General features: G+C 45.4%; 1 protein-coding gene across 4 annotated transcripts in view; it reads left to right on the top strand.

The window, feature by feature from the left end:
- Positions 1–19,081, top strand: part of NSD1 (nuclear receptor binding SET domain protein 1) — a 61,485-nt gene that overhangs the window by 18,541 nt on the left and 23,863 nt on the right. For 2 of the 4 annotated variants that reach the window (XM_071569942.1, XM_071569943.1), the window contains exons 4-12: positions 1,885–2,057; positions 3,962–6,545; positions 9,980–10,101; positions 10,246–10,540; positions 11,867–11,976; positions 13,005–13,074; positions 13,696–13,814; positions 18,022–18,165; positions 18,579–18,702. In XM_071569942.1, coding sequence (XP_071426043.1) covers positions 1,885–2,057; positions 3,962–6,545; positions 9,980–10,101; positions 10,246–10,540; positions 11,867–11,976; positions 13,005–13,074; positions 13,696–13,814; positions 18,022–18,165; positions 18,579–18,702 — 3,741 coding nt within the window. The remainder of the gene's footprint in view (positions 1–1,884; positions 2,058–3,961; positions 6,546–9,979; positions 10,102–10,245; positions 10,541–11,866; positions 11,977–13,004; positions 13,075–13,695; positions 13,815–18,021; positions 18,166–18,578; positions 18,703–19,081) is intronic. The other 2 variants (XM_071569944.1, XM_071569940.1) reach the window with 2 other exon arrangements.

The following is a 19,081-nucleotide window of genomic DNA, read 5'->3' as shown; positions in this document are numbered from 1 at the left end:
TAGAGACATGAAGTAGCTTTTCCTACATGCTGCTCGTGTCATCCCCAAACCTGGTTGCTGTGGTCTTTTTATGTGCTATTTCTCCACCTTCCCCTTCATCCTTTGGGAGACATTCCTCCTGATTCTAGAGAATATTGAATGTGCTGTTTTAAATAATCTCTTTCTAGCTCTCAAATTGCTGTTGAAGATGTTTCCAGAAGATATGCTGACATATATTCTTCCCAACATGCCTCTTCATGAAGTTTTGGACAGGATTTAATGTATATTGACAGGATTTAATGTATATAGCTGTCCAGAATTCCCCTCTCAGCCAGTGCATGAGGATTTCTAATAAAGGAATTCTGCAGGGAGGAAACATGATATTAACAAATTCCAGCAAGACCTGATCTCCAGCCACACAGTGGACTCTTCCATCATTGTTTTATCTGTGTTCAAACCAATGATGCTCTAGGGAAAATTACATTTTTCAGTTGTGGCTGTCTGTAATCTGCTCATCTCCCCTTCCCTGTCCCAAGGTGGCAGAGTGGGTGGATCTGAACTCTGGTGCCCTTGGGCAGGTAGAGCTGCTGAGCTGTGTGTGCACTGTAGGAATCAGAGTCCTCCTGCCTTGGCTCTCCTGTTGCCAAGGGAACGAGCCCTTCAAAACAAGGCAGGTTGCTTCAAACTCACCACTTGTGCAGAAATCTCTTGAGTTTGAAGAATGATGTTTTCTTCAAGGCAGTTTGCCTTTTTTTTTTTGGCAATCTCTCTGCTCAAAGATTTTTGGAGTTGGAATTTTGCGGCTCAGTGGCTCAAGTCCCAGTACTGTGAGTGGAATGGATGAAGCCTGTCATCTTTGCCTTTGGTTCGGTGTTGCTCTGGTCATTGTTACCCTCTCAGTGGTCCTGGTCAGAGTCTCACTGTCAGCATCACTTAAGGCCAGGCTGCCACGCTGTGCTGGCACTCCTGGAAGAGATGGCACAAACCAAATGAACTGTGGAAGTCTGGGCTGAATGTTCAGACGGAAAAGGTTAAGGATACATGTCAGCAAAATGCAGGGAGAAGTTTATACCCCTTGTTTTCAAGCCTTGCTTACTCTGTTCTGACGCTTGTGACCTGTCCTTTTTCACCAGCACACCCAGTACTGGTTCAGTTCTTACTTGTAGCATGTCTGTTCAACATTCTTACACAGAAAGCGTTTTTGAAGCCTTTGAATGTACCTTTATGAATTTCTTCTCTTATTCTGCACGTTTGTGCCCCAAAAATGGACTCCTTGCAACTAACGTTTGGTCATGTTGTACCTAATCCTTGTGTTATGTGTGGATGTGTTTGTTTAAATGCTGCCCTTGTTTTGTGTCCTAAATAAGAGTTTGTTTGGTATCAAAGCATTGAGCAAGGTGGGACACACTGTGGTGGGGAAGGCTTAACCTGTGTGAGTAGATCATGTCCATAAGGATGTCAGTTCTGGGTGTTACCAGCTCTGTTTTGTTTTCACAACGGTCAAGTGGACTGGACTGTTCAATCATTAATCAGGGAGTAGCAGAAATGAAATGTCCTGCTGGTATGTTGTGTCTCTCAAGGAAAAAATATTTAGATATCTTGCTGTTTTCTTTGCAAACAATCTCTGCTCTAGGAAGATGACCCATCTTACATATTTTAATTTATTGTTTGTAAGAAAAAAATGCCAAACAACCTAAAAATAGAGAGTAGCAACATAGAACATAACAGCAGTCAAAGAGGTCTCCCTTAGTCCTGAGCCTAGAATTGGCATTCATGTGGCAATGTTATTAAGCAAAATGTAATTGAAAGTTTTCTGGTAAATCATTACAGCTTTCTGTGATTCTTTTTGTGTGTCTTTATTCTGTTACATGCAAGGGGTTAATTCTGTTAAATTTCTTGGAATAGTTTCCAATCGGAGACCGTACCGGGAGTACTATGTGGATGCCTTAGGAGAACCTTCAGAGAAAACCTGGGTTGCTGGAAAAGCTATTGTCCTCTTTGAAGGAAGACATCAGTTTGAAGAGCTGCCTGTTCCCCGGAGAAGAGGAAAGCAAAAGGAAAAAGGCTATAAACATAAGGTGAAAGATCTATTTTCTTCAACATATTTTTGATTCTTTGAATCTGCTCAGTACAAAATACTCCTTTATGCCTGAAACTGCACTTTGACAGCTTTTCTTCTGTGAGATTGACTGCAGCAAGGCAGCCAGGGAAGGGATTCTTTGCATCCTTACATCAAGCATAGTTTATAAAGGCTCTCCCCTGTGCTGGGGTGTGGCCTGCTACTTCCATTGCCCTGACAGCTTTGGGAGGCAGAGGAGTCAGGGCTCTGTTGGTGTGGGATCTGTTCAGCAGCACAGCTCTCTCCTGATGTTTATTGCAGCATTGCTAAAAAACTTCCTGTGCTCTCTGGCAGCCTCGTTTGGCTGATCCGAAGCAGAGGTGGAGATGCACGCTTCACTAGATCACTGGCTGAGATAAAGCAGTGGGGTTTTTAGCCCTGCTTCAGTAATTCTCTTTATAGAAACCTGTTAGGACTTATAATTTGACTTGGAAAACGCTTTGTCAGGGAGCCTGTGGGAATAAGTTTTGTGGCTCATCACACCATCTCTGTTTCCAAACATAACAGCCCTGAGCAGTTGTAGCCAGTTGATGTAATGTGACACAGGGGGTCTGGTCTGTGTCTTTAGGAAGGTGAGCAGAGAAATTAACTTGTTAGAATTGCTGAAGTGAAGAACTGCAGAGGCTACTCTATTACTATAGGAGAGAAAATAGTTACACTAGGCAATGATGTCTAGTTTTTCTCTTACTGAAGAGTTTTATAACCTCTGTAATGCAGAATCATCAGGCTGAATGTGCTCTTGCAGATGTGAGTCCCTAGTTGCAATGTTCTCATTTGGTTTTCCCAAGGGCATGTTCAGTATCTTTTTTAAGGACTTCTCTCCTTGTGACATTCTCACAAGTAACTTTCCTGGTTCTAGAATTGCTTGGCTGGAATCTTGTTCTATATGTAAATAAAATGCCAGCATAGCTGCAGTAGAGGGAATCAAATGCTTGTTGCTCACATAAATGTCCAGATTTGCATTCCTGGAAGCCAAAATCTGATGCAAGGGTGAGAGTATTTGGCTGGTTTGCTATCAGGCTTCGTAAAACTTCTAAGCTGTTGAGATGAGGTTTTGTTGGTATGGATATTTTTTAAAGGAAATGTTTGAGTTGTTCTTCTTTCCTTAGAATTGTTTTTTTTTTGATTTTAGGAGCAGTTGTGAAGCCTTTGATTTGCTGTTGTGCAGCTGGAAACTGCACAATCAGATAAGACACAACTTTCTTGCTGGTTTTAGGTGTTAGCAGAGGTCCCTGTCCAGTATGAGGAGGGATTTTTGGTTTTAATAAAGGTACAGAGTTAAAGCTGGGAGTGCTCTCAGGAATGGACATAATGAATTTGATAAAGTGTATCTTAGATATGTGTGGAGCTCATGTTTGTCCCAAGCTGAGTTGCTGAAGAGGGCAGATGGAATTCTGCTGAGTTCAAGGGATGCAGGAAGAATGGGGAATGAGCAGAGCGAACAGGTCTGCTCAGGTATTTTCAGGAAAGCAGTGCTGCATTTGCCATGAGAGCCTTGCTGGCTGTTGCTTTGCATTTCTGTGCCAGAGATCCATATGCATTCCTGTTTTGGGCAGCTGTGTTCAGGATGTGTTGGAATGCCAGGGTGTCTGGTTCTTGGGAAACCTGTGCGTGCAGGGACCTTCTTGCTGTGTTGGGAAAGCACAGGGATTTTTGTTGGGCTCAGCGGGAGCACAGGGTGCTCACCTAGCAGTGCTTCCTGTGTCCACTGGACACAATCTTGGGAATCCATCTTAAATATGCAAAATTCAGGAATGTCCATCTGTTCGGTGCCTTGTGCTCTTCAATCTCACTTTTATCTCATTGGGTACCCACTCAAATACTGTCTTTCTCTTTTTTTTTTTTTGTCTCCCCACTTTTAAGGTTCCTCAAAGATTTATGGCTAAATGGGAAGTCAGTGTTGGACAGGCAGAAGACATTCTTCTCGGAGGGCCAGAGGATCAAAAGCGCAGCCAGACCTCCAGCGAGCTGGACAGTGAGAAGGACATGCAGTCAGAACATTATACCAATGGCCCTGGAGAAGAAAGGGATGGGCAGCTGAATGGCTGCTTTAAATCCCTGGCATTTGACTCCAGACACGTGGCCAGTGAAAAAGGAAATTTGCACATTATGCCACATGTGAAAAATAACTCTGAAAGCAGAAAAAGGACTAGAGTAAAAAAGGGCATCACCAGAGGGGAAGCACCTTGGGGAGAAATCCAAGACAAAACACAAGAGAGCATAGTTAGAAACACGATTGTTGGGGACCTACCAGAGAAAAATGCATCTCATGAACTTCGTCGGATTGCCAACAGCCTGACAGCATCCAGTGGCACCAGGGAAAACCATTTGCTTTCCTCATTTGGAGAAAGACATTTTGAAAAGACACCTTTGAAACCGGACTGTGAGAATCGTAAAAGTGATACTCTCAAGGACACTCTCCAAGATTTGTTTTCCAGCCCATCTTATGAGAGAGAGAAGAGCTCTCAGGGCATTTTGTGCAGTTCCAAATTACAAACACACTATCCTGCATCTGATGCTGGTATTGAGAAAAAGCAAACTGAATCAGATTCGTCCTCGTCCCTCTCCGATGGCGGGAACAGTGATGTAGATACCATGGACCAAAGTTCAGAGAGAGCCTCTAGTGCTCTTGAAGTTAGTGATTCTTCGGATAAAGTGGAGAAGGAATTTCCTATGACGTCAAGTGGAAACATTAAGCTTTCCATGTATCTTTCTCCGAAGAGCAGCAGAAGGGCCAGGAAGAAGTCGTACAGAGATCGCAAACCTCTGGGAGGTTCGGTGACCGGCAGACTCGATGCTGAGTTTGTGGATGGGGAGCTGGAAGTTGGCTTCTCTGATACTGAGATGTCATTGATGGCTCTTGAGTGCTCTTCGGATGTGAGAAATGACAATCTTTCCCCAGCAAACAAGCACACTACCCCCCAAAGTGTTTCCAAGGACAACTCCTGGCCCACTGTTGCAAATCAAGCAATCTTAAAGCCGAAAAGCATGAAATTACCCCGAATCAGGAGTATAAAATGCAAACATAAAGAAAAGGTTGGTGGGTCGGAGCCTTCTCTTGCAGAAGAGGAGGGTGGTGTGAATCGCTGCTCTTCAGATACCAAAGGTTTCTCTGGCCTTCAGAGAGATTCTCTTCAGAGAGGTGGAAGAGTTGATGGTCAGAAACTGTTAAACAACATGCACGAGAAACCCAGGGATTCTGCCGAAATCGAAACAGCCGTGGTGAAGCACGTCTTGTCAGAGCTGAAGGAATTGTCTTACCGGTCCATGAATGATGATGCCAGTGACTCTGGCACTCCAAAGGCCACAGTACCTTTACTGTTCTCTTCTGCCTCTGGTCATGGTCGTTTGCCTATTGAACCAGATTACAAATTCAGCACCTTGTTAATGATGTTGAAGGATATGCATGACAGTAAGACAAAAGAGCAGCAACTGATGACTGGTCAAAATACAGTCTCATTTCGAAGTACCAGCACAGCTGATGGTTCAGGAAGCAATTCTGCGAGTGGTCTGAAGTCTTTGTCTATTGTAGGTCCCCCATTTAAAATAGAAAAAAATGGAGATTGTGTCCAGGAAACAGTAAATCCAAACTCTGCTATTAGCAACTCCTCACTTTCACGCAATCCTCCAACCAAGGTGACGGGGATTGGTTCTGGTAAAAGGGAGCCTGCAAGTGCTGCTGTTTCTGGGACAAATGGCACAAATTGTGTGTCCAAACGCAACTGTTCAAAATCTAAGCAGTCATCTAAGCTTGGAGATAAAACAGTTTCAAACAGAAAGGACTTAAAACCAGGAGGGCCAAGTAAGTTGCTAAGTCGGTTATCCAGAGATTCAGGAGAACATGCATTCCGTGTGCATGGTTCAGTTACCAGTCCTCTAGGTAATGAGGCAGAAGATTCTGAGAGGAAGGAGTGTATTGATTTAACAGAGCATTCAACTGATGAAGACTCTGCCTGTTTATCTGATGACAATTTAGGTCGTATTGGAAGGAGACCTGAAGCTGGTAGAAATATTGAGAGCTGCAATTCTGCTGAAAATGGGCAGAGTCCAGACTTGGATTCAGAGGCAAATAGTGAGAGCTCTCTTGGTGATGAGTCTAGTGATGTAAATCACGTAGCACCCAAAAAGCGATGGCAGCGTTTTAACCAAAGCAGTGCTAGATCTAATAAGCACATCAGTAGATCTAGGGAACAAGGAAACTTGGAGAGTGCCTTTGGCCTGAATTCTCGTGGCTTTTCACTGAAGGGAAATGAGTGCTTGGGACGTAGGCATTCCCCTCATTCAAAGGTGCTTGAGGGAGACCTGGCAGTTCAGGACTTTGAGAATGAGAATCGTTTAGACTTAGTTGATAAACATTTGAATGTATGTGGTAAGCCAAACACCAGTGTGATGGACTCAGAAACAAAGCTTGGCAACTTTGCTCCCCAGTCTGAATTCTCTGCACAAGGTAAGGGAGCTGGACTTGCACCAGAGTGTGTATTTGTGTACATTTTATACTTTTTCATTTAAAGGATAAGTTATGGAACTTGGGGCTGTCTGATAATGTGGAGATGACTACGTGTGAGCAGAAGAAAATGTACTGTGGTTTGAGTTCTCTGTGCATGGAGAACAAAGAAGCATGGAGAACAAAGAAGGCAGATCAGTTATGGGCTTGTGCTCAGGTTATTGGTCAGAAAGTTTTAAATACATTACAAATCATTAGTTCCTCAACCATGGAAGGTAAAATGAGCATCCTTTTCTGAGCTTGGGATTTTTTTTAAACTTGCACTTTCGTAATGTGTTTCTTGGAGCCACGTGCTTTGTGTTCGTGGGATAGATCAGTGCTAGAAAATTGTCTGTAACTGATCCTCAATGGCTGCTCTGATTTTACGTCTAGTACTGTTTGACATGGTTTGTCTTTGGTTTTTTTCTGTAAAATTTTATGAAGACAATGTGTTGGGGTTTTTTGTGGGGATTTTTGCATTTCAGTGTGGAATTTTATTAGCTGTTAATAGCAAAGTGGGGAGCCCCACAAATTTCCTAATTTACAGCTCTGGTATGGCTGCCTGATGGGTGAAGAGGAGAATAGAAGGGAAGGAAGCTGCCAGGGAGGCTGGGTTGGAGGTGGGTCTGGAATATGGCAGACAGAAGCATTGGAAGGGAAATGGCCTAGGAAGGAGGAGGCCTCTGAGGACCACTAGGTCAGACAGCCTTACCTCTCCCACAGGGATGGGGACATTTGGTTGAAGCCAAAGGAATAAGTAAAAAGTGTGTGCAGAAGAAATAGGGCCAACAGAACCACCTCTGACACAAACCATCCTTGGGCTTCTGCAAGGAATCCAGGGAAACACATCTTAATAAAAACAATGGAATTAAATTTCTGCATAGATTTCACTAAGCTAAATTGCTCTAATCTATTTGCAATATCATAAACTAATAGAACTTGTCAGAATTTTGAGCCTGTGTTATTTTATCACTTACGTGTTCCCTCAGTGCACATTTTCATGTGTGTGTTTTGCTGTTGGTGGTGCCTACACCTCTGTTTCAGTGTGGCAGAGGCAGCTCCTGCCTTGGTGGTTGTGGGACCTGCTCAAGGCAAGTCACGGCAGGCACAGAGAGCCCACGGGGTGTAACACAAGGGGTAAAAGTTCTGGTCTTAAATCATGACCAGCTCGATCATTCACTGACTCCTCTGGTTGAGTCTGTGTCTCTGAGAACTGATGTCTCCACACAGAGAGTTCTGGGCTGTCTCTGCTGCAGGAGCGTCACAGCCGGGGAGCCAGTTCCTCCTTCGCGCTGAGATCCAGCCGGGTTCTCACAGCTTCGTGGTGGCTTTGCAGTTGAAGCATCTTGCAGTGTTGCTGTGTGAGATGAAGATACAAGTCTGCAGAGAGAGCTAGAGAAGAGGAGCTGCTGAGAGGCAGTGAAATCAGGAGGGTAGTGGCAGAGGAGGGCAGCAGGCTCCTGGGCGAGGTGGTGGTGGTGGAGAGGAGAGTACACTGTCCTGGTGCAGCACACAGGGGTGCAGCTGCAGTCGGGGCCTGGGTAATCCAGTTCCCCTGCCCTAAATACCACACGAGCCCCTAGCACACCTGTCTTTTGTGGACAGATGTGCCATGGGAAGGCACTGGAGCTGCTGTTTGGGCTGCTTTAACATCTGCAGTGTGGTGGTGGTACTGACTAAACCTCTAATGCTGTGAAAAGAACATTTCTTTATGTTGGGCAAGTCCAAATACTTGGAAAGTAGAGAGAGATGCTGGAAGCTGAACTGACTTGCAGAAGAGAAGGAGTTTCCTCTGATTGCCAGTGCTTTGAGGAAGATGTGACCCATCCATGTCTGCAGCAGGCACTTCCAGTGTAAGAGATCATAACAGATTGCAGTCACAACTGTGCAATTCCCACCAAGTTCAAACTATAAAGTCTTTATTGTAGTTAATGGCAACACTTGGCATATTTTTGCTCGAAACTTTGTGATGTGATTTAAAGCAAATAAGGCAGAAGTGAAGATTAGTGGGATTTGCTGACATAAAACAATTTTTCAGATAGTAGTTTCATCAGGTATGGTATTTGCCACTGCCAATCAGACTCCATTTGGGATTCTTGTGCAGGATTCCCTTTTGAGAACAAAACCAGCAGTTAAGCCAGCCCTTCTGGCACAGCGCTGTGTGCTGCTTGGCTTTGGTTCTCTAAATAGCATCCTGAAGAGGATACCCTGTAACTGGTTATGTGCTGAAATGTGTGTTTCACCCAGACACCTGTGCAGAGTGTTAATAGAGGCTGAAAATATCTGTGTTGGTGAAAGTTGTTTCTTCTCATTTGGCCAAGCTTGACATTTTCATGCTTGTTTAACCACAAAACCACAATAAAGTGCAGTAGTCTTGTCCAACATCCCTGTTCTGAGGTGTTGCACTGGAATGCTTTGTTATAAAATGCTTCTGTTTTAAAGAAGAAAAAGCCACCTCCTACAAATGAAAAGAAGCAAAGAGAGTATTTACTGTTCTTAAACTTCCAGGAGACCGCAGATGTTTCCATGACTAGGAGAAATCTTTGAGCAGTATTATTTAATGATTTTGAAAGCTAAAAAATGGAGAAAAGTCAGAGCAATTCTGGAAAGGGAGAAGATGTAAATCTTCCTTTTGCAGCTTGCTGAGTAATGATAGTGGAGAGTGTTAGGGCTCTTTTATGGGAGCTTGCTCTATGTTGGGGTGTTGAGATGGTGTATCATGGGTGGTTAGGGTTGTGCTGAGGAAATACCTGTTGCTCTGTGGTGGTGCCACATTGTACAGACAGAAAAGAGGTGAGCTCTGAAGAGCTCGCAGTTGCTGGCTCCCTGATCTCATTGAGGAATAAATAAAGCAACAAATGAGCTTGCAGTAGCAGATGGGAATTTGTAGTATATGAAAAAATGCCAGGGAGGAGGGGAAGGGAAGGAGTTAAGTTTTAAGTGTTACTGGTGAAATCAGTGACTGAACTATGTTATGGGAAAACAGTGTTTTCCTGTGCTGCTGCACTAAACCCAAAGCATTTTGGGTACACAGCAAAAGAGTCTGATTTCTAAAGGTCTTTGGTTTTGGTAGAAGTACTGCAAAAAGGTTAGATGTAATTTGTAGGGAGCTGTTGGGGGGAATTTCAGGAACCCTTCAGTCTAATGGTTTTTGATTTCTTAACCTGAGCTGTGTCAAGTACCTTAGGTCCTTAAAAACCCCACCTGTCATGTCAGGGTTTTGGAAAATAGGAAGCTCAAAAATTTTAAGGCTGTCTGAGAGAAAGAAGTATTGGCTCTTCCCACATGGAGCCTCTGGAGGAGAAGGCAGGAACAACCATTATCCACAGATTGTGAGGAGAGTGTTTTCTTTCATCATCTCAGAAACACAGTCTTGAAGCTGCTTTCCTTTTTCTTAGCACATTCAGAGAGGAAGCGCCTTAGAAAGCCAAGTAAACGGCTTCTGGAATATGCAGAAGAATATGATCACTTGTTTGCACCCAAGAAAAAATCAAAGAAAAGCCAGGAGCAGTTACAAAAGGTGGGTGAAGGCCAACGTACTCTTAGTGGTTATTGCTCTGGGGCTCTGGTCTGTATGTGTTTGTGTTCTTGGTGGCTGAGTGTTCTTGCTGTGTGCAGTGCCATGCAGGATGAATGTTTTCACCAACATGTTTCACCATGCCAGGTGAATTCTGTGGTGAGGTCTGAATTTGAAGGAGGTCTTCCTGCACAGTGCAGTCCTGACAGAGATACCCAGCGGGGGCCAAGTTCTTTGGTTTCAACTCCATCTTCAACCAAAGAGTCCCCTCCCATCCTTGAAGCAGAGTGTTCCTTCTCAGAACTAGGATCCCACTCCACTGATCCCACTAATCAAGTTCCAGAAGGACCTTCACATATTCCAGACCTGGTGGTGCTGTCTGCCTCGGATGTTTCTGAAGTTTCTGCTTCTCCAGATACAGAAGAGGGATTCCTGAAATCAGGTCAGTGGAAGGTTGTGTGATTCTGCTTTCATAAGTGAAAGTGTCACAAGTTCAGGGGGAAATGGTGCTTGGGTCAGTGTGAAAAGGTGGCTGTTGGTCTGTTTCTTGCTTTGCTTCATTCTCTGATTCTTTCTGGTGCTTAGGAGGAGGAGAGGGCAGGTTCAGGGAGGGTACCCAGGGAGCTGCTGCTTTTGGCTTTCTGTAGTGTGTGATTGTCCTCTGTAGGTCCTGGCACAGAATGCCCCTTGGTCCACCTGGGGAGAGCCACAACTCCTTTGCTGAGCCCTTGCCATGTGTGCTTCCTAACAGTGGCATTCCTTTAGCCTGTAGGTCTCTTTGGATGAACATTGCTGTGCTGAGGCTTTTGCTCTTGGGGTGTCCTTTTGCTCTCCTAGTGAGCTCAAGGAGTTGTCATATAAAATTCCCTCTGGAAAGACTCCTTTTCCTTGGAGGTTCTAAATGTCTGTAGAAATTGTTGCAGACTTATGTGAGCAGCAAGTCAGGGCCTTGGCTGTGCCAGTGAGGCATTGTGTGCACAGGGTCAGGTCAGTGTGACCTGAAGGGCCTTTCACCTTTCCAGCACTGTCAGTCTCAGGGTCTACTTTGCAGTATGTTCATTCTGTGGTAGCATCCAAAGACGTGTCCATAGTTAAAGCCCTGGTGTTCTGGCTGTGCTAACTTGGAAGGAACAGTGTTCCTGTCCTAAAGGCCCTGTAGTCAAAAAAATTAAACCAAGCAAACGGATTATGATCACTGGGAGATCAATTAGCCTGTCCTGTGTGAGAGAAGAGGGATTACTGTTGGGAACTTGTGGATGTCATACAGAAATGGAAAATTTGAGTAGGAAATGGTGCAGGTGATACTATATTTTTTGGGCTGTCTTTTCTCAAGTAGTTTTAACAAGGACTGTGATCTCAACCTGTTTGCTACAGCAGCGTGAATGTGGGTGTGAGGGGCATGGGAGTGGAGGTGGGGCTGTGTCAGTGGTAGGACTGACTTATGCCAGATTAAAGTGTTGGGGAAATTACAATCTGAATTGTGCTGCCAGGATGTGTTACCTGCTGGCAGTGAGTTCATAGTGTCTCTTCTGTGGGTGGATTTTTGTATTACATATTGAGGTGAGCCTGAGGGTCATGGCAGGCTGAGGTCCGTTTTTATTGAAGGTGTATAGAAAGGTAATTGGCATCTCTGCCCAAGGAGCTTATGATCCCAAAGACAGGGTGAAGCAGATTGTTTTGAACGGTTCACTTATATTTACTTAATGGTCTTAATCTGATTAAAGAGAAGAAAACCCTCATTTATCTGATGTGAAGGATTTCCTTGCAGGGAACTTCGAAGGCAAACGTCAAAGGAAGCCCACTAAAAAGCTCTTGGAATCCAATGATTTGGACACTGCCTTTATGCCAAAGAAGGAGGAGTGGACTCCCCAAAAGAAGGTATTTTCCTTCCAGCACTTTTGAAAACCTGGTAGAAAACAAGCCTAGACAGCAGACACTGCTGAGTGAGACACAGTGCAATGGGATGTGGTTTTCTGTTGGCTGTGACCCAGGAGCAAAGGTCCACCCTTCCCAAAGGTATTAGTTGCTTTGTTATGATGAAATCCACTGTTCCCCATCCCTCCCCACTTGCAGGGGGATTAGGTAGTTTTGGCTGTTAAAGTCTTCTTTCTTTATTGATTTTTGGGGAAAAGAAGTCATCCGGTTGCTGCCTGGGAATGTGTGAGGAGAAGTGTTCTGTGCAGAGGCTTTCTGTCATGTTGCAGTGTAGCTTGAGCTTGAACCTAAGGCTTTGTCCTTTTCCATCAGATTTCCTTTGAACAGTGTTTCCTTCCCAAGTGAGCTGGTGCATGAGTGTAGAGCTTGTAGCAGGATGTAGGCCATGGGTAGGATACAGTGCTTCATTCACATTTTTAGAGAAAATGCTACCCTTCCTCACTCAATACTCAGTGATATGGTTTGGAAAAAAGCAACTTACATTTATTTCATGTGCTGTATGTGCATGAGACTTCTTGCCACTGTTCTAAGGTAGAATAATAACACTTCCTTCTTTCATTTTTTTCCGTGTGGCACAGTTTTAGTACAGATACCACGATTGCAGTAATGCAGAGGTTGGTGTATTCCAGTCTTAAGCTCTGTAAAAGTGTAAAGCCAGAAGAGTCTCTCTTCCCAGCACCTTACAGGGGTTTGCAGCCTTTTTGGGAGAGCTCAGCAAACAGTGGACGGTGCTGGTGAGCACAAGACAAAGGAGCAGACTCAGCATTTCTCCCTGCCCAGAGACTGACCTTTATATGTGGGATCTATCACACACATAAAACAAATGCTTTCTTATAAAATCTCTTAACGACTGATGAATTCATGACCTGAACTGTAAGTTATGTGTTGCAGTCGTTCATAAAGGCTGAATGGCTGAGGAGTGCACATCTCTGTTCTGCATCTGGTGACTTGACTTTCCTGTGTGTTTGTAGGGTACTGGCCCTTTAGAGAGCGACAGCTCTGAGCTCTACTCACCAGCCCACTTCCAGGACATGGGAGAAGGTAAGAGAAGGCAGGAATGGTGAGGAAGGCTGTTGGTGACATTTGGGTCAGTGCCTATGGCACTGTGTGTGTAGGAACTTGGTATTCTGGGTGCTTGCCTGGGCAGTGACACATGAGAAGAGGTACCGAGATTGTTCTCCCCAGTATAGTTATGCTTTTGATTTCTCTCTGGAAATTGGAGGAGTGTAGCCATATTTCTGTGAGAAGCCATTTACTTCTCATTGATAAGTCTGTGCTTGAAGGGAGCTACAAGTCCTGTAGCAACATGCTGTCTCTTTTGCCTGATGCCATGCTGTTACCATTAGTATCAGAATGAGAAGGATTTTGCTGTAGTGCAGGAGAAGGTAGTAATGAACATTTGATTGGCAATGTAAGTTTGGTGTTGGTACCATTTCTTACTTTTTGCTGTGGATCCCAGCAAAAGGATCTTAAACCAGTATGAGCTGCTTCCTCTGAAGGCTGCAGGGCAGAGGACAGAGTACCTGGAGGCTGGTATTCCTTAGTCCATCGAAGAATATAGAGCCCAAAACTCTCAAAAAGGGTGTAGAACTTGCTGGTGTCACCTGTAGCAAGGGAATTACTTGTGCATTTTCCTTGAATGGTCTTTCTGTTGCATCCCAGCTTCTGAAAAGCTCTTGGAAAAACAGCGGAAGCGGAAGAGACAGCGCCATACCTCTGCTGCAGTCCATTCCAAGAAGGAGAAAAATGAGGAGGGGCTGGGGGAGACTCCACACTCTGAGGTACTTGCATGGTCTTCCTACATGCTGTTGTCCCTATAACTTGTCTACTACTTCCCAGGGCACTTGGCAGAGCCCAGGCATCTTTGGCTGGCTGGCCTATCACTTGGGATTTTGTCCCAGTGATGCAGCTTGGGTTAGGCATAAGATACCACCTTGATTTAGTAGCTATTTTGTGATGAGTGATTGGCTGGGCTCTGGTTTTCTGAACTAAACTAAATCTCCAGAGGAGGTGCTGTTCTGAACTGATGGAAGCAGGATTTGCCTGGTGTCTTGGTTTGCATCTCAGAAAATCAACCTGCTGTAAAAGGTCTTTTCTGGTGGTGATGGTGGGAATCTTGCCCTTTCGTGCACCAGTATGAACCACTAGCAGCAGACTTCAGCTCCTCCTTCTTGTACCTGCATGTCCGGATGAGCCAAGAACCTCACTGAGGGAGCTGGGGGGAACAGCTGTTCAGAAGAGCCTCTGATTACATTCTGCCATCCAGCAGAAAGGGGTAACTGGAGCAACAACCTCCGACTGCATCCCAGCAGTGTACAAATATCTCTGACAAGCATATTTTGCCTTTTAGGAATGAGCCAGGTAGGGGAAGCAAGACTTCTGAGAGAGGCAGGACACCTGGTCTTCTCACTGTCGCCTCCCACTTCCAGTGGCCCAGGTTCAGCAGCAGGCAGGATAGTCAGTATGTATTTTAGGAGCTAATTTTAGATACATATTGTTGTATTTGTCGTTGTTACGCAGCATCCAGGAGAACAAAAACCTTGCAACACTTTGAACAGTTCGAACCACCATACTGCTTTTTGGAAAGGGCATTTCTAATTTCCCAAAGATAAATTGGGATAATACCCTTGGGCCATGGAAGCCTTCCTGTGCTGGTGTTAGTGCTCTTAGTGAAGTGTGCTCATCTGGAATCATGTTTCAAAACAGCTTGTACAAATGTCTTCAGCAGTGCTGGAAGAACAGGTAACACTGTCTGCAGTTAAGTCCGTGCTAGATGACTGACTGAACTCTGAGGCAGCAAATTCGCTGTGAAAAGAGGGGCAGTTCAGAGCAGCAAAGATCTAGGCCATGGCTTGGAATCCTGCACCCACCACTCACTGCAGAGAAAGCCCAGTCTTAACTGCCTCCAGCCTTAGACAACTGCATTGAGTACTTGGAAGTTAATTATGTTGTGAACCATGCCAAAAAGAAATGTCAGTGCTTGGCACCTTTGCCAGCATCCATTTCTGTGTGATTGTGTCTCATGAGCTGCTGTGGTGAGAGTGTTCATGCCTTGCCTTGGATGAATGCATGGATTCTGGTGAATATTGGGGTGCTGTGGACATGCAGTTGTGCTTCCAGGTGGAAGTGGGACCGTGCTGGTCCCTCAGTGACTTTGCACACACCAGGCAAGGAGCTCCACTTTTTGCTCAGTGGTGCTAGAAGAAATAGATGGTCTGATGATACAGTGCAGTGAACCCTTGGATCCAGCTGCCTGCCAGGGAAAAGAGGGCAGAGGAAAGCTTGTCAGCCTAGGCTGAGCTAAGCAGCTTTCTCTGTCCTTGCCTGTCTGTGGAGCCAGGAGCTCAAATTTACAACATCAGGGCAGCAAGAGACAGAGAAAGGGACAGAAAGTGCTGTTGAAATGGTTGTCAAGGTTGTAAGCCAAGGTCAGGCTGTGCCAAAGAACAGGCCAGGCTTTGAGGATGTGCCGAACACAGCAGCAGGGATAGCTCTGAAAGAAGACCTGGGATGAGCCCTTCTTTTTGCAGGAGGTGTGTAGATTTGTAATGTTGCAGTGCTCGTGCTGGCCAGGGGAAGGAGGGGCAACAGTGACAGGTCTTTTGAGTGATGGCCATGAGGGGAGATCCTCTTCTACCTGTTCACAAAGGGTGGGCCCTGCCCATCCTGCCTAGCTCTGATACTCCCTTCCCTGTTCAGTACTGGGCACAGTATTCGAATAAGGCTGAGATCCTGGCGTGTGGAATGTGTGGATTGGCCAGCTGTTTTCAGAGCTGAATTGGATGGGTTTAGGCTGACAGAGCAACACTAGAACATGCTGTGCCACACTGGACTGCACGAGCCTAGTTGTTAAGGTAACATTGCTGCTAGCAAATGCTTTCGGATCTGGAGAAAGGAGTTGCTGATTAGTATTCTAAGACTCCTCAATCCATTTTATTCTCCCATTTCATTAACACATGAAACGTGGCCATCAGGGTTCAAACCAGAGTCCTGCAGCTGTGGGTCTCTGTGGTCTTTTAGCCATGGGAGAGAGTGACCAGGAGGAGGGAAAGTCGAACCAATTCTAAATCCCACATTCCTCTGCCTGTAGCAAATCTGAGTATGTCCCCCTGCTTTCAAAATGCTACCATGAAGCCTTAGCTACAGTGGGAAGCTGGTGCCACTGACCACATGATGTATGGTGCTTGTTTACCAGCACCCTGCCCCTCCTGACAGGGACCTCAATGACCGTGAGAGGGACTGAGCTAACTGTGTCTGTAACTCTGGGGCCCCAGCACAGGCAGAAGCTATAGCTGACATTGTTTACCCATCACAGTAGCTGATTAACCCTGCATTTGTTGTCCATTACAATGACCCATGGTGTGACTCTTTGGGATGGTCCTGTGAAAGGCCAAGAGTTGGACTTGATGATCCTTGTGGGTCCCTTCTAACATGGCATATTATGTGATTCTGTTACCCCTGAAAACCTGAGGTCACTGCAGGGCTGAGCAGAAGAGGGAGCACCTGTGTAGGAATAGGAGGACCTGAGCTGTAAGCTGTCCTTGGAGCACTGGTCACTAGTGCTGCTCCTGGAGCATTCCAGGAGCCAAAGTGTGTGTTTGGGCCAGAGAGCTGCCTTGCAGCAGACCACATAATTTATAGCAGAAATACAACTGCAGGAGCAGAGGTATTGTAGCACTTAGCTTGAGAAGAGGCGTATAGAGGCAAAGGTGACTGTTGTGTTCTTAAATGGTCTATTTGTCAGTGCTGTAGAGACCTTTCCCTTCCCTCTGCCAGGGCTGTGTGGTAGGGTGGCAGCAGCTTATGTGTTCCTTAGCAGTATTCCCACAGACTGCATCACTGCCAGCCCTTCCAGCAAGGCTGTGATGATAGCCTGTAAGGCTGTACTCCATAAAGGATGTTGGACTGGCAGTAGTTTGTAGCTGAGACTTTGTATTTTTGTTGGTTGTTTGGTTTTTGCTCAATAAAGGCAATTTAGACCATTTGTCTTGGTATTGTGTGCTCTGTGCACCTGTGCATTATTGTTCCACAGAATTCACATGGCTTTAAAATGTCCCCAGATAAAATCATACTGCTACACTTAGGGAATGGGGAAGATAAACAACAATCCCAAGCAAAGGAAGCATCATTAAAACAAAATATCAGCTCCAGGTTTTTCCAACTCTAAACTTGAGAAAATCTTTATGTCCTTGCTTTACCCAGTCTTACAATGTGTTCAGGTGGCATTCAGTTCAGCTTACAAGCTTTAGTAGCTCAACTCAGGCTTTTCCATACAGAAAGTGGTGTAAAGCTCCCTCTTGTGATCATTAGCTGGACACCCTGCACTAAGCAGGCTTGAGTTGTGGGAGTGACAGCTACTGCCTCTGCCAGCAGCTTGAATTCCTCACAAGGTCTCTCAAGTGTACAGTTTGTGTCTGTGTGTACAGTGGGTACAGCTTGGTGACCCCAAGAAGGAACTGACAGCTATGCACTGGTCTCACTCAGCTAATTGCAGTGAGCTGGGATATTAAAAAGTGGCAGAGTCCTCAAAATGTTCTGGGTCAAAGCACTTACCTAAAGGCATCACTTTGGTGCAGAATTAATTGCCCTTAAGTTGTACCCACTTGGGATGTGTACCACTGGCAGCTGGGGCTGGTGAGATCACTGAAGTGTGCCCTAGACTATACCCAAGAGGGCTAAACTGGAAGGGGCCCACAAGGATCATAAAGTTCATACCAGGCCTTGAGTACCTTTGTGCCTGTATTTTACATGGTTTAGGATACGTGGAGATAATTGTATTGAGTGTGTATTTTTCAATCATCTAGTAAACTAAAAACCCCTTCGTTTGTGTAAGTCTTTTGATGGAACTGCATGGGGGATGTTCTCTCCAGGGTGGGTGACATGCAGAGACCAACTGCCAAACCTATTATGTGCCTAATGGCTGAATTTGTAGTTTCCAGGCCAGCACAGGAACTCCTGACAACCCTGATTCTGGATTTCTTTTTAAAGGGGGAGACGTCAGTTCATGGGACAGCTGCAAGCCCTAAAGAGGGTAACGAAGAGGGGTCAGAGAACGACCATGGAGTGCCTTCATCCAAAAAGATCCAGGGGGAGCGTGGAGGAGGAGCAGCTCTCAAGGAGAATGTGTGTCAGGTAGTGTTCTTAAGAAATCTCTTTGAAACTTCGCCACTCTGAATTGTTTTTGTATAAGTTCTGGGGCACACTGGTACCCTAGGTAAGCCCAGGTAGCCTCAAGGTGTGCTTATGGTGGAATTAATCAAGTTTTTGCGTTCTGTTTTGAGCCTTTCCTCTGCAGTAGCCTTTCTTTCTACTAAACTTCACATGTTCTAGGGAGGCGTGACCAATGTAGGATTCATTTTAGCCAATGCATGGTATCAGGGACTGGTTGCCAATTGGCAGTGGGAATATCCAAATTACCTGAACTCACTGACACAAAGAAAATGAAGCATTTTTCTGCAGGGGTCTCTGCTGGCAGTTCTGGCCACCACATGGATTGTTGCTGTCTGGGAAGGAGGTTACTCAGAGCTGTGTTTCTTTCCCCACAGATCTGTGAGAAGCCAGGGGAGTTGTTGCTGTGTGAGGCACAGTGCTGTGGTGCTTTCCACCTGCAGTGCCTTGGGCTCTCTGAGATGCCAAAGGGCAAATTCATCTGCAATGAGTGTTCCACAGGTATGGCAGCTTCTGTGTGTGCAGTTTCACGGTGCTTGCTGTGGGCTCACCTAGTGCTTCCTTGGCTGGAAGGCTGTTCCTGCAGCAGAGCTGCTAACCAGCTCAGTTCTTGGGTATTGGCCTGATAATGACTTTCTAATTGAAATCATAGAATTGTTTGGATTGGAAGAGACCTTAAAGATCATCCAGTTCCACCCTGTGCTGTTGGCAGGGACAACTTCCACTAGACCAGGTTGCTCCAAGCCCTGTTCAACCTGTCCTTGAACACTTTCAGAGATAGGGCAGCCACAGCTTCTCTGGGCTACTTGTTCCCTGGTGAGTGCCTCACCACCCTTACAGCCAAAAATTTGTTCCTAATATAAAATCTAAACCTACTCTT

Source organism: Pithys albifrons, chromosome 15 (assembly GCF_047495875.1).
Source record: "Pithys albifrons albifrons isolate INPA30051 chromosome 15, PitAlb_v1, whole genome shotgun sequence".
In the NCBI taxonomy this organism is placed as follows: domain Eukaryota; kingdom Metazoa; phylum Chordata; class Aves; order Passeriformes; family Thamnophilidae; genus Pithys; species Pithys albifrons.
This window is presented reverse-complemented; position numbering and strand designations above follow the sequence as displayed.